Below are 15586 nucleotides of genomic sequence, written 5' to 3'. Positions count from 1 at the left end.
GCTCATTCCTATCCGGCAGAACGCAGCGGTTTAGACACCCTTCCTCTCGGACCCCACACCGACCACCTGCGGAGTTCCCCAAGGATCCTCCATCAGCCATAACCCTGTTCAACGTCTACATGGCCCCGCTCGCACCCATCGTCAGATCCCATGGACTCAACATGGTATCCTACGCAGACGACACTCAACTCACCCTCTCTCTATCCAACGAACCCCACATCTCCAAACACAACGTCTAAGAAGGAATGGAAGCCATCGCCAGGTGGATGAAGAACAGCTGCCTACAACTCAACACGGACAAAACTGAAGTACGCATCATGGGCCCACACCAAGACGCCTGGAACGACACCTGGTGGCCCCCGCCATCGGTAACCCTCCCTACTACGAATCATTGCGTACTGAGTTAATACATCTGCTTTGGAAAACCAAAGAAATGAGTACACTCCCAGAGCGATAAGGAACACCCACCTCATGGCTGTATGATACTATTAAAGACAGATATCATGAATTGTTAAATTAAAGTCCTCTGCATAACTTAAGCGGTGCTATCCCATGCTTGCACATTTTCGGACAGCCAGCTCTGTGATAGTACTTCATTCGACTCAATAATCATGTACTGCCACTAGACGTGCTCCTTGATCTTGTACAGTTTTGACCAACACCAGATCTCAGCTCCGATGTCAAATGGACGTACAAAGATGGGGATGAGCATTCAGCCTGGCTGCTGTGCCTGGTTTGTTACGCCAACAAGATGTTACATGGAGAAAGTGTGCTGCAACATGAGGCAGCTTCAGGGCTTGTTACATGCTGCTGGCCTACAGAAAATAAAATAAAGCAAGAATATAAACGTGGGACAAGACCTGAAAGTAAAAATGGATGCGTTGTATGAAGAACAGCAATACTGCATCCTCTCAGTTAGACAGCCTGGTCCACTTCCATGATTGAGCTCTAGGGATGCTGAACCCAATCTTCAGAAGGCCGCGTTGTATGAAGAACAGCGATGCTGCATCCTCTCAGTTTGACAGCCTGGTCCACTTCCATGACTGAGCTTTAGTGATGCTGAACCCATCTTCAGAAGCCCACTCGTCAACCTCCCTTTCAAGTCAGTCTGGTGAAATGTTACACTCTAAGCGGGGAGAAGGCGCTCCTACTGCAGGTGGTCTCAAACCTGGAGCGCGAGTATCTTTGCGGTGGGTGGAACACTTCACTTGTTGGCAGGCTAAAAATAACTTCAATTTGGCACTCGAAAAACGCTCTTCTTGCCCCCACTTAAAGCTTGTCCTGGGCCACTATATTCTGCCTTATGACAGTGCCACAACATTGAATCTGTGCTTCACCATCCCCAGCTAGGGCCATGACACAGCCCGTTCAATTGACCCTCTACGTTACTGCTCTGTATAACCTTCAGATTAAATGCTTTGCACAAACAAATATCTAACAAGGGGTTACAGCATTACCATGATTTCTTGCACTTGCTTGTAAACCATTACAAGTACTTTAAACTGGCGGAATTACATTTTTCTCTAAATCTGTAATTAATTCACAATTTCGCACTTCCATCAGTCTAAATGAGAATGTATGTCTATTCAGAAATGATTACACAATAACATATCTGCTGATCTTGCCCTCCACCACAGAGCACTACACATTAGGCTGAAGCACTAAACAGGGCTCACACACAGCTCCCAGGCAGAACATACCCTTTGTGATAGTGGTCACCGCAGAAAAAGCAGGTCCAAACGTGGTTTCCATTCTTGTCTGCAATAAAAACAGGGAAGGAAATGTGAGTGAAAGAAGATTTTGCTTGCAAAGTTACACCTCCTTCTCTCTCTTCACGCGTGTTAGTCTACCTACAGCTAATTCTGGGATATGCTGAGAAACAGGTTTCGAAATACTGAGAATTTTGGAGTTGTGAAACTCCCTGCCTGCACTAATCAACCGAGCTATAAAATCCGAAGTTGCTGGGGCATAGGATGTGCTTGTGAACTCAGCTCCCTGGACGTGTGATGCAATTCTTTGCCACACACCCTCAGGGTGCATCAGAGAAATGTTCTGCTGCCAGTCACCTCGGCTAGAGGTTGTAAAATACTCTGAAACTAAACTAGGTCCACAGCCTCGTTTGCTTGGGTTAGAATTTCCCTCTTTGTACAACTTCAGCTTCCATTTTTTGGTATTTTTTGGTATTTTTGAGACAGTCAATGAGACGCTCATCTTCAACAGTATGCTGCCATGTTTAAGGGGGCTCTAGAAAAGTTTCAAATGTCCACTTTCTACAATGAATGACATCTTCCTAATCTGGGATTTGATGAGTGTGTCTTGTGCCCGAGGTCCAATTGTGTATGGGTTAATGATAGCCTGATTTTCTCTTAACAATTATTACATTGGCCATGGGCAGCATTGCAGAAGGGCAAGCCTTGTGTCTGCCTCATTCTCCCTTCACACATGAACTGTCATCTTCTGCATTGGGGTTGATATGGTGATAGTAAATGTGCAGTAAGAGTATATATGGTTTGCCTAGAATTAAGAGGTAATTTACAGCCAATGATCCTCTGGGTAGGCCCATGCATTTGTTTACCTGTGTCTTCATCCACAATCCGGTACCTCTCACTAGTATTAACAGCTTACAAGCATCTAAAGGAGACCCCCTTCACAGAGAAGACTTTACAAGTAAACAAGCTTCTTTAGATACTGAAAGGAGTGAATGAAAAGTGCACAGTGTGCGTGCCAGGACAGAGTGAGAGGCCGCACTCACTGATAGGATCCCCATTAGACCATGCTTTTCAGCAATTTAAATGATAGGGTGAAAGGTGCCTAGGCCCTGGCGAGCATGCAAGCAGCTAGGATAAGTTCAGAGTCATGTCTATTCATCACAAAAGTAACTACTTTAGGGGTGACAAAATATAGACAGTTGGAATTTAAGATTAACAGGAAAATGCACAGCACTAAACGAAAACAAATTATTACATCTGAAGAAAAAATACTTTTAACGGGAGCTTGGATGAAGAGGAAGGAAACAGCGACTCCTGCTTACACATTTATCTTCTGGGTTTCAGCTCTTTGGCGTTAGGGTATCCCATAGGTTCAACACCACGTTAAACCCCATAAGAGTGACTCACACTATGAGTTAAAGGGCTGTGATATATCTGGATCTTTAGCTCTTTGTAAACAATGATGTGTGCAGCCCAAAATGAATGTAAAACCTACAGCAATACACAGTGTTCTAATGGCTACCTCTGCTCATCTCCTCAGTTTAAAGTGGTATTAAGAAAGAAAGAAAGAAAACGAAAGAAAGAAAACTAAAGAAAGAAAGAAAACGAAAGAAAAAAAAGTAAGTTAGAACAAAAGGTCTGTAAAAATAGCTGGAAAACGGCTTTGAAGAACTACCATAGGATTACGATAACAGAAAGGATGAGGTTGACGTAGAGTTACGATAAAACTCTTTAAGCTTGTGCTAGGCTAATGGACAGTCTGCAGGTTAGGGATCAATAGGAGGCCAGAGTAAGGGTTAGGATAGTGACTAGGCATAGGTATTGAGTCAAAGGATGGGGACGAATTCGGGATAGAATTGGGGAAAGAGTTTGAAATACGGTAATGGTAAGTCCTTAGGCTAAGATTAGGGTAAGGGATAGTTTGTCGGCTAGGGTTAAACAATCTCTGAATTCCTCAAACTCTGTTTTACTGCACGGCATGTATGACAATGTTTATAAATGCATGTATCATTTGTGTAATGTAGTGCAAAACAAAATATAGACATCAATAGGCAGCTTATATATAAACATGTGTATTGTACACAACAAATACATTCATATACAGATACATTAGTTATCTAGCCAGGTCTGTAACATAGCTCTATATCCATTCAAGTATATGGTAGACAGTGGTATGACACCTCATCCCGTGACAAACAAATGTCACAGTACATGGTCTAGGATAATTTGTCACTGTACATTGTCTAGGATAATTAGCCCCGCACCTATTTATGGGGTTTCTTCTCAACGATCTAGGTTTAAAGTTGGGAAGTGTGGGTGCCTTAAGCTGATTGGTTGGTTGGTTGGTGTTATTCAAAATTAATAAATGAGTGGTTTATCTATGGGCCTGTTCAATTGGAAATCAGCCAAATAGGTTCAGGCATCCCACAGGCTGAGCAGGATTTCTGGGCTCAAACCGGTCATGGGCCCCATCCATAATCAGGGAACCTAGCTCCTACGCATTCATGTGCAGGCACACATCACTTATTAAACCTACCCTCAGATGAGAAGGCCATCACCCCATGCAATCTTACCGCAGGGGGGGGTTCCGCAGGGGTGATGCTTGCTGCTCCACCAGAGAAACAGTTGTAGCGTGTAGTCTTGCTCGAGCTCATAATCCTAGGTCAGCATTGGCGTGCAGTTTTGATTCTAGTCAAGAAAAGGGGAAGTCAATGCAGTGGAGTCTCAACACCCAAGAGCATAACTCATTTTGTAATATTTGATTTGATAAATGATAAAGTAAAGCACCAAATATATACATGACAGAAATTCTAAAGCCCAGCAAGGCAGGAAGGGCGTAAGGTGACCAAAAATCAAAGTTGCAGTACTCCCCATCATCACAGAGTAGCAGTGAATCAGCACATGTGGCCTTTAAGGGCTGGAATGACCTATCTTTCTCAAGAATGCAGAAGAAACTAACTTGAAATGCCAAAATCCAAATTGGGATAGAATGAAAGTTTTGGTAGTATCTGTAATGTTCTATATTTTTTTAATTGCCCATATAAAATCCTACACAATCATGCTACAGGTCTTTTTCAGTCTTGATGTGGACATGAGCAAGGCGAATGAAGCATCGTTCTCAATCACCAGCATGTAGAGTAAATCTCCTCTCTAGCTAAGAATCACATTTAAAGATGATCATGAGGGTCTTACAACCTTTCACTCAGTTCCTTAACTTTGTGGTGACAACTCTTTTAAGCTGAATGCAAATCAAACCCTATAAAAATGCCTGCATCACATACACCCACTTGGACAAACCCACAGACATCTATCTTCAAACACAGTTCATTCACACTATGAATTTGAGAGGAGCCATCACATCCATCCTTTCTGCTGATGTTCTCTGTCTTTACAGCAGAGATGGGATGAAAGAGGCCAGAAAACTGTGTCCTCGGTGGGATAACTGAGTATTGCTTGTTGCCGCCAGATGCAGTGCACTGATGGTCTGCAGAACGTGCCTAAACCGGACCAGGAGAAACCGCTTGAAACCAGCTCTGAAAGCTCCCCAATGCCCTCTAGATCTAGATAGAAGAACCATATTCAACGAGCAATACACCAGCCATTGTCGACTACAGCAAAGTATCAGGATGTCTGCAAAAATGAGCACTTCACCGCAAGCCAAACATGGTCACCAACTGCCCAGTTAATCACCCCAAGACTACTCACACAGACAGAACTGGACGGCAGAGCTTTGGAAGGTCAGAAGACAAGGCTATGTATGGAATGTACTGAATCCAGGGAACAACCCAAACACAAGCTGTTCAGGCAAAGTCTAACAATGAAACTCTTCTGGCTTGCTTCGGATCTTCACCCGTACAGGAGTTGGGGTTGAAGAGTATCGGACGGGGAGCTTCCTTATACTCACTGGGCTCCAACTACCTCCTCCCTCGTCTGACAACAAACTAGGCCCAAATATGATGGGCCATCACAATTTGTAGATGAACCAAGATGTAGATGAACCAAGTCAGTCAGAAGTGCTGCAGAGGAATCCAATGAAAAGTTCTGTGGAAACAAGGATTCCCTTCTGCAAATGAGATTCCTGCCATATCTGTAGTGGAGCTATCACACCCTGCAGCGAAAAGGAGGGCCTATGTGAGGGGGGCTTTTTTAATCGTAATTACACTTTCATGAACTAAACTCGAACAGATTTACCATAGGTCAAAAAATATGCTTCAAGGAATGGAACTGAGCTGGTCAAAAAATATGCTTCAAGGAATGGAACTGAGCTGGTCAAAAAATATGCTTTAAGGAATGGAACTGAGCTGCCTCGTTGCTTTTTTATTCTGTAAAACAAGCATTGACAAATGCAGTTTTCCTTATTACTAGCAGATAAAAGGTTTGGCTGCAGCAAAGTTCACTTTTCAGGAGCAAATTATCTTTTTTTCTGATGGTGACAGCTGCCTGACAAGTCTTCTGCCTACTCTAAAGTCTTCAACAGTAGTGGTAGACATATCAATACAATTTAACGAACCTGCCTCCCACAGGGTATCACACCAATTGTAGGCCAGTACCTACAAGTCAGGACTTTACTACTGCAACCTTTTGAATTCTTGAGGACTGGTTAATTTCTCCCTCCCAGACACAGAGATATGACCTTGGACTGTCTTTTACAGCCCATACAAACTCATCAGATGCATGAAGCTCCTTGGAGAAGAGTATGCACGGCTGGTATTTGGTGCTCCTTGTTCATGCAGTACTGTAGTACTTCTTGCCACTGGACCTCTTGCGACATTCCTTTTTGCCGCTTTATGAACTAGCCTACCTTGAGCTTGCCTCTCGGACGAGCCCCATGTCCTCAGCTTTACTAGAATCCATCATGCTCCTGAACAAGCTTGCATCAAACTTCTCTCCGTCCCATTCAGGAATGGTGCAAGGATGTTTGACGCACCACACAAAATAGCATTTTGCCTCTGGAGTGCTACCTATCCGCTAAAAAGCAATTATTTGGCCTTTTCTTATTATTTGCTGCCACCTAGAGACTGAAGGCTGCTGCCTTACCTACCCTTCAGCTTTGTTCTGCCTCCTTTCTGTTTGAATGCTATGCCTGCGCCCTATTGTCCTGCGGTGCCCGCTCCGTCTCCTATCCTGTGCCCTCATTTCTCGTGCCCCCATTTCTCTTGCCCTGGTCTTTGGATGCACTTTGCTGCCCAGCATTGGTACACTGTACTTCCATTCTTTACGTCTTCTTCTGCTCCCTGCAGGCCACCCATTAGACCCAGGCGCTCTTTCTTGCTTGACTTCTGCTCACTGCACTCTCCGGTATTATAGGGCAAACTACAAGTTTCTTGCATGTTAGTGTTGGCCTGGTGCTTGCTCATTTTCTGTCCCGTGCAGGTCTCTAGCTTTGCCTACCATTCCATGCATCTTGTGTTCTGTGGCCTTCTAGGTAGTGCTGTCTGGGCTTGGCTAGCCCATGCATGTGTTCTAGGTTCTTATGTAGTCTATACTACCCTTCCTATTGGTTCTACTTTGTGACACCTGCCTTGTATCCCTTGCGACCTATGCCTTGCGTCCACTGTGTACATCTTTGCCATCGCCTACGTTATCTCATTTTCTTCATGCATAGATTTGCTCCTGCTCTTCAGGGCTCATTTCTTCCCTTGTACTTATCTGTGATCTGAAGTTTTAAATTACGTTAAATATTTTATAGAGTGCATAAATACCAACTAGGTATCCTGGCATTGAACTGCCATAACCAGATTTAGTTAAACAAACATACCTTTTGAGTATTTTCCTGAAGTGCTCTTTTGGTAACAGCTTGTGTGCGCAGGTGCACTGTCAGGTCTTTTTTTGGTGATCTCACAGGAACTATTTGTGCAAGTAATTCATAGTATTTAATTTATATAATGCTTAGCTAGAGCACAGATATATAAATAAATTAGATTAATGTACATCTATTCAAAGAGAACTGCAGATCAGGAGATGCTCCTTTAGTATGGGTCAAAAAGAGGGTAGAGTAGGTGCAGAACACCAGTGGGGCTGGTGGGGGGGATGGTTGTTCCGGGATGGGCATTCTGCCACTACGGTATTTCTCAGGTGGGCTGCAGGTTAGGTGCTGGTATCATGGCTGGAAAGCTTCCATGACCCAACCATGCCATAGGAGTCCAGGGCCGGACTGGGCACCCAAAGCAGCCATGGAAATGTTCTCGGACCCGCCCCAGGTGAAGCACTGCCTGGCCTCGGGAGGCTGGAAATGCTTGCTTTCTGCTTTTTTTCGTTACTGAGGGCCGATAGTGCAGCACCACTGCAAAACCGGCCCCCACCGCTGCAAAACCAGCCCCCGCCCTTCCGGCCTCTCAGAGAAACGTATGATGTCCAGTACGGCCCTGTAGGAGTACCATTATAGTCACAGCCCTCTGCTGTATGTGCTGGTTTGAACATTTTTGCCAAGGCTGATTTTGGTTTCCATTAGGTTCCTATTTGGCAGGTGGAGGGGAGGTGACAATATTTAACTCCGAGTATTGACAATGATCCAAGAGGAGCCTGTGGACAGGGAGGGTGGGGAGGTGTGGCATGGAACTGAGAGAAAGAAGGAAGAGAACAAGAGGTAAGAAAGAGTAAAAGGGGTAGAAGAAAGATCAGCCAGAGCAGGCCAATGAATACAGCGAATACACAAAAAGAGAACAGAAGAAGATGGACTAACAGACAACAGGAGTGGACAAAAAGGTAGAAGGAGAAAGATGGGAGATGAGCCGCTCTGATAAACTGACAGCAGAGCAAAAAAGAAAATGGAGGACGTAATGCAGCTTTTAGTCGCTCATAAAGTAAGAAAGGGTTGTATTTTCCACAGACTTTGTGGCTGGGAAAAGAACGCAGAGGGAGTGGAGTGTTTATGGAAAGAGGAATCAAAAATGAAACCAAGATTATGACCTGAAGGCAGAGAACTGGGAGGGAATACTGTAGATGGTGGAGGAGAGCAGGCCAAAGGACAGGGTGCAGGAGAGAGGGTCTCTGATTTGTATTGGTTATGGTGGAGTAAGTGAGAGGACAAACACCTTGATAGGCTGTTACCAGGAGGGGAGTCAAAATTAGGAGAATGAACAAAGCAATCATTAACTGGTGATTCTACTACCAAGAAGGCCCTACCGCAGAACATCATGAAGAAGCTCTCTCCTGCCCTCAATTTAAACTAAAAAAATCGTGTAAAACCCATCTCTTTTGACAGTCCCTACTCCAATTTTGTCCCCTTTCTTCACCGGGTGTACAAATCTAAACATTCCTACTGTTTATATTTTGCCTTACAATTCTCTAAGTATTACCGTGTGGTTCAATTTATTTTTTCACTATTGTCTGAGAGAATATTGAGAGCAGTTGCAATGTAAAAGCACCATAATTCCTTGTGGTCCAAGAACACCACATAAAATGTTAAACTAAGAGAATAATCAAATAAAGGAACGTAAGTTCTGGGAACCATTCGTACTGAAGAGGCAAAAGGGCCCGAGTTTCAAGAAGCCTAGGGTGGAGTAGATAGAAGGGGGGCGTAGAGTGGAGCGAATGGGAACGGCAGAGCCGAACAAGAAGACGTATGAAGACCACCTCACTCCTGATCCTTACAGACATTATCACCAGCAGTCTTGAAATTTTCACCTACAAATCATTGTCAGGTTTGTCAGTCTAATTAGTTCAGTGGAGGCTGAGTAAGACTACAACCCCATGATGTACTGGGTTATCACACGAAAGTCGAGGACTAGAAACAGGGTCTAATGACCTGGAAGGTGGCAGTCACATAGGAAATAAGATACACTTCTCTCCTGCCCAGCATATAGCACAGGGGACATCCGTGAGAAACAAAGACAACCACTGCAGTATGCCCAGTGAAGAGAGAGAGAAGAGAGCAAAATCAAGTGATCAACACTATCAAAAATAGTGGAAAGATCAAAGAGGACGAGGGTTGATGATGGCTTGTTATGCTGAGTCTACGTTGTAGGACATGGGTGCTCGCAAACATTTTCCCTGGGGCCAAAAAGTTCGGTCTGTGATGTGACTGAGGGCTGCATTGATGCCAGCGGGGTGGCGGTCAAGTGATTGGGGTTTGAGAGGGACTTGCGGTAAGGTGAGTGGAGGGTAAGCAAATCATATACATATAGTGGCTGAACGTAACACTGTGAAACCAGCAACCATGGGATTAATCCCGGCTTCCCCACTTTACCAAATTGTGTGATCCTAAGCAATTGTTTTATTTCCCTTTCCATCCTTTTTCTTCATTATCACAAAAAGATCTCGAAATACATGACTTCAGGATGTAAAAGTCGAAGGCCAACACTATAGTAGTCCATTATATAGGATTTAGTAACGTTTGTGGCAAGATCTTAATCCACCATAAACTGTATAATGTGGTTTGTAAGGCAATGCCAAGACCTAGGAGTAAGGGCAGTCAGTCAGTGCAGCCTTGTCAGCATATAATAATGCGGGGGTGGGAACATTATTAATCATAGGAACAGCAACACAGACTTTTTTTTAGAGAAGAATTCAAATTATCAATGCATAAAATAAAGAAAGGAATGCAGCCCTGGTGTATCCACCGCAATATAGGAAAAGGGTCTGAAACCATCTCACTAGAGTCAAATCTAAGTCTGGCTGCATGCTTCTCATGTAATAAATGCAGAAAAGGAATCAAGGATACATCTAAGCCCAAAACCAATAGGGACAGCTGTAGAGAAAAAAAAACTAATCAGGGAGCACACACTTTACAGTACAAAACATACCGGCACCATTGGATGTAGTGCAACAATCTTCTTTATCTATTTGCGATTTAAAACCATACCGATCCAATGGAGCCGACACATTTTAGACTGTAAATTGAGTGCTCGCAGATTTTGTCACATGTTTTTTTGCCGGCCCAATGGTATCGCGAGCGGCTGGTACCATTTGTGGTAGCACCTACACTGAATTGGGGACAGATTGGGAGGTGCAGTAGTAGGTTTTTTGCCTAGCTACTAACAGAAGTGGCACATGAGTTCAGAAGTTGAAATGTTACAGAAGTATTAAAAACAATAGTCAGCAACATAGCACAGTCCATAAATCTATATTGAATTTCACTAAATCAAAGCCTGGAGCTTTCCCTGCGGGACTCTGGGATATGGGATCAGCCACTTCGTCAAGTTTAAAAATAGGTTTCCCTCTCAAATCCAGTCTTTTTATTAAAAGGACCAATAGGTCTTTGTGAGAGGGTGGGCTGTAGATAGCTTTAATCTGAGCATGTCATTGAGTGACCGTAATATCACTGCTCAGCGTAATTTCCGGCTGTAAATCGTTTTAATAGGATTCATTGTGGACCAAAAAGACCTATGGCTACTTGTGTTCTTGGCAAGAGTCAAAGGATCCCAATTAACACTGTTAATCTCGGCTTTCCTTCTTGTCAATATCTGCTTATATAGAAAGTAGGTGACTCCAACCTCCTCTGTATCCTTAGGTGTAGTTGACAAGAGCTTGAGGCCAACATCGATTAGCATGAGAACATGCGTGGTGGAACCATCTTGGGCCAGCTTTAATATTATGCATAAGTTTCAAAAGGGCTAGATGTATATTAGGATATATACCCTCAAAAGCGATTAAACCACAAAGCCCAATGCCAGCTTCAGATAGACCAGAAAAAAACGGTATAATTAGCAAGTTCTAAACCCCAAAGATGACTAAAACCATGATTGGCAGCCAGGGGGCCTGGAGTCACACCACCTGAAGTAAACACCAATCATTAAGCCATGTTGCCCACCCCATAAAGACTAGCTTCCAATTGGCCATACAATGGCAATACATTATAAACTTTAAAACGGATTGAGAGGCAACAGACACCAAAATGTAGTAGACAACAATTTGGATACAGGACTATAGAAAACAAGATGAGTCAGTCACTGCTTGTAGTTTTCTCTTTCTTTAATACATTTTTTTCAATAGGCACAGCCAACGCGTTTCACCTAAACATAGGCTTCCCTCAGGGTACAATCATGCGAACAAGTGGTCTATTCCTTGTCTGAGCCACATTGTCGCACTCTATAGCAGCATCCTCTTCAGCATATCTACGTTGACAATACACCACTGGCCCACCCAGCATGTGAAGTGGTAGCAGGATTACAATAACATGCAAAGCCACTACATGATAATGGAGAAAGAGCAGGTTTCTAGAAAAAAAAAAATTGTACTGTACAGATCAATCAATGTTAGCCAATCAGGTGAATTAAGTTTAGCTTTAATCTCTGTGATATTCCAACTCAACAGGCCAATGAATGGCTGGCTATTAGATCCACAAGCGTTCGTCCAACGTACCTTAAAACGTAACTATGTTTGTTCTTCCCACTAATGACAATCTGCCAGTGGGGGGATATATCAAGTCAGTCATTAGTGCTAAGGGCTTCATACCTATTGCTTAAGGCCAGCGCATTACCTTGGTTATGAGGAACTCCTATTGGATCTGACTGAATGAGTAGTGTACAACAAAATTCTACTACTGGGTGCCTGGGAGAGGGATGTCTAAAGAAATAACCCAAAGGGAGAGTGATGATTTCCCCGGGGTTATTATTCGCACAGAGAGCAGGCGCAAAATATTTCTCACATGAATGGGATTCCGAAAACGTAACTACAGCACAATCTCATGGTAAAATGTTTGGTGCACACTCCAATCCAGCCTACCCTCCTCGTCATGAGGATTTGGTTACTGTTACCTGTATTACATCTTTGTTTACTCAGACACGTTTGAACAGTAAGGCTGTTTTAACCTGCATTGTTGCTTTCGGATGATTTCGACTGTCACCCAAACGTTCTACCTGTTTATTCAGGGTATTTTAAATCAAGGCAATTGAGGGTAGTTGAACGGGGGTTCTCTAGGCTCCTTACCTGTTGCTCTCTGCATGGCATTTTCCTCACCGCCTCCAGCAGAATTACCGCACCTCTCCTCGGTCCACCATGGGTGTTCCCGTTTGTGTGGAGGGAGTTAGCGGCAACATTTTCCCCCACTTCCGGACAGGGGTGGAGTCACAGGGTCAGCAGTCTAGCTGCTACCCGTGTCTACTTAAACCCATGCCTGCCCAGACGCGCCAAAGGCAAGCCCGTCTGTGCCCTTCCATCGCCAGTACCTCTGCTCCTTACAAACCAGGGGTTAGCCACCAACAGAAATTTTCTTACACAAGTGCGGAGCTTTTCGCGCTAAGATGAGTAAGCTCCTTTAAATGTCCCTCCAAGTCCCTCCCAGAGATGGAGGGACCCTTTGCATGTAGGAACTGCCAATTCCATAGCCTAGAATAGAGGTAGGAACAATTGGGCTCTCTGCTACCGACTCCTGGTAAGAGTCACTTAAACTCGGACCCAAACAATCTCCCTCTCCCCCTCAACACCTCGATTAGTAATTCTAGGCCGGGCTGGCACTGCTTTCTGGCAAATGTTAGATCATTGCCCAAGCATGCTATCGAAATCTGGGACTTGCTTTCTTCAGGGCACACAGATATAGGTTTCCTGACAGAAACCTGGCTCAAACTGAGTTCCATCCCCGCTATTACGGTGGCAATCCCCGATGGCAACCCTATCCAAAGACTTGATAGGCAGTCTAAGCTCGGTGAAGGTATAGGCATTGCTCATAAAGACTCTATTACTGTATCCATACTTGAACAGTGTTGTGGCAATAAACTAGAAATACTTATTTTTAGAATTAATTTTCAATCCCACTGCTGTTGAAAAGGTGCACTTATATACCGGCCCCCAGGGCGAGACATTCCCTGGACAACGGACAAGCAGCACTATTGGTGCTGCTGGATTTGTCAGCGGCATTTGATATGATATCCCATTCCATTCTGCTCAACAGATTGAGGGATATCGGAATCCACGGTTTAGCCTTTCAGTTGTTATCATGTTTTCTAACCCACTGCACCAAAACCATCAACCTCTGTGTCTTTAGATCTCGAACCTCGGAGTTGACCAAAGGAGTACCACAGGGATCTTGTCTTAGTCCCACATTGTTTAACATTTATGTGGCTCCTCTGGCAGATTTACTCAGGGAACAAGGCTTCATTCCAATCTCATACGCTGATGACACCCAGCTTTTAATGGCTTTTGACAAAAACTCTCCCAACATCCAGTTGACCTTTTCAAAAGGTATGACAGCCATTGCTGCTTGGATGAGGAACAACTTTCTGCAGTTAAATGCAGGGAAAATGGAGATTATGCTATTCGGAGATGCCCCTCTGCTCTAGTCTCCAGAATGGTGGCCCACCGAAGTGGGTGCCGCCCCGGCTCCTAAAACCGTGGTAAAAAACGTAGGTGTACTCCTGGACCAAAAACTTACAATGAAGGAGCACGTCACTACCACCGTAGGCTCATGCTTCCATACGCTAAGCCTTTTACGGAGGGTTTTCCCTCTGAATGTGCGTAAAACACTCCTCCAAGCATTAGTAATTAGCCGCCTATACTATTGCAATGCTCTTCTGAATTCAGCTAAAGAGTCCTCCTTTGATAGATTTCAGGTGGTTCAAAACACAGCGGCCCGCCTTATCTCCAACTCTCCTGCTAGGACTGCCTCTTTCTCCCTACTTCAAGGATTACACTGGTTGCCAATCCGCAAGCGGATCAGATTTAAAATCTGCTGCATTGTGTACAAAGCGCTAAATGGCAATGGCCCCAACTACCTAGCAGATAGGCTTTCCCGTCCGTCACCAGCCTTCCAGAACACCCCGTTCAGGCTCTAAGTCGCTACTTTGGGAGCCTTGTGTTACGAAATCCCGCACAGGTGGGAATGCCTTTTATTACCTAGCCCCCTCCTACTGGAATCAACTTCCCAGCCACATTCGGAAATGCCCAGACTATCAACTATTCCGAAAACTTCTAAAAACTGAGCTCTTCTCCTTCCTAACTGTTGCACTTCCGTAGCGTGGAGATACCCCTCCGGGGGTGATTCGGGCGCTTTATAAGTTATAAACTGAACTAAACTAAACTTGCTTAGTCTAAAGCCAATGAATAGTTTTGTTGGTTAATTGTTCCTCTGTTTCTTCTCGGTTACGTTTGAGGAGTGGTACAAGCATCAAAATGAATACATGGGGGAAGGTGGGAGATTTAGCAGAGCAGGACTTGGCACTGGCGTAGAGGCACCACACTCTGTTTGTGATTCCACCTCACTCACTGAGTTCACATTAGACACTACGGCAGAGCTAGTGGCGACAGACTGGGCTTTATCAAAGGGTCGCTTTTGCTATTAGTGGAAGTTACTGCCGAGAGCACATTGACTGGCTGATGATCTATCTGTGAAGGGCTAGGGCCAAGGGATTTGGAGCTCCAGCAGCTAACATTTACAACTCAATACTTCAGAAATGCTCTATAAATCAGTAGCATTTTATCTTTAAATTATACTAAACCTGCCTCATATCTTTCTGCTTGACTGATTCTACTTATCTCTGCCTGTACTAGTTCATTAATCTTGCATGCCTGTGAGGAACAATGTTCTGTCTACAAGCTTGTTTATTGTGGTCCGTGCTCTTAACCAACAGTATAATTTAAAACATCCTCGTACTCGTTTTCATACCCATGCCATAGGCGCTTGAAGTAGGGGGGTGCTGACGCACCCCCAAAATAAACATGCCGAATTCAGCAGCTGAATGGGCAATAAAGAGGACTTTACATGTACTTTTTATCTTTTGCTGTGCATTCAAAGACAGAGGTCAAATGCCAGGCTCTATCTTCCAACAAACTGCTGTTTATTCTATTTACAGGGAGCTTGATGTTTATTTTTCTTTCTCGGACTGCAAAGTGTAAGGATTTATGTGACAATCTTACTGGGTACTGGTAGTGTGAAAAGGATGTAGGATTTTCTTTTTTTCTAGCACACAACAAAATTGAAAAGATCGAAAATGAACTGTAAA

General features: G+C 44.1%; 1 protein-coding gene across 12 annotated transcripts in view; it reads right to left on the bottom strand.

Moving 5' to 3' along the window:
* TRAF7 (TNF receptor associated factor 7) overlaps positions 1-15586 on the bottom strand; it is a 194732-nt gene that overhangs the window by 145644 nt on the left and 33502 nt on the right. For 9 of the 12 annotated variants that reach the window (XR_014969659.1, XR_014969660.1, XM_085629412.1 and 6 more), the window contains 2 exons: positions 4283-4397; positions 1701-1758 (listed from right to left, as the gene is read on the bottom strand). Coding sequence is in view for 10 of the 12 variants with exons in the window: in XM_085629412.1 (XP_085485538.1) it covers positions 1701-1758; positions 4283-4363 (139 nt within the window). In the remaining 2 variants the exon portion in view is untranslated. Of the gene's footprint in view, positions 1-1700; positions 1759-4245; positions 4398-15586 lie in introns of all 12 variants that reach the window. The other 3 variants (XM_085629421.1, XM_085629419.1, XM_085629420.1) reach the window with 1 other exon arrangement.

The sequence above is a fragment of the Triturus cristatus genome, chromosome 10 (genome assembly GCF_964204655.1).
Source record: "Triturus cristatus chromosome 10, aTriCri1.1, whole genome shotgun sequence".
Taxonomy (NCBI): Eukaryota; Metazoa; Chordata; class Amphibia; order Caudata; family Salamandridae; genus Triturus; species Triturus cristatus.
This window is presented reverse-complemented; position numbering and strand designations above follow the sequence as displayed.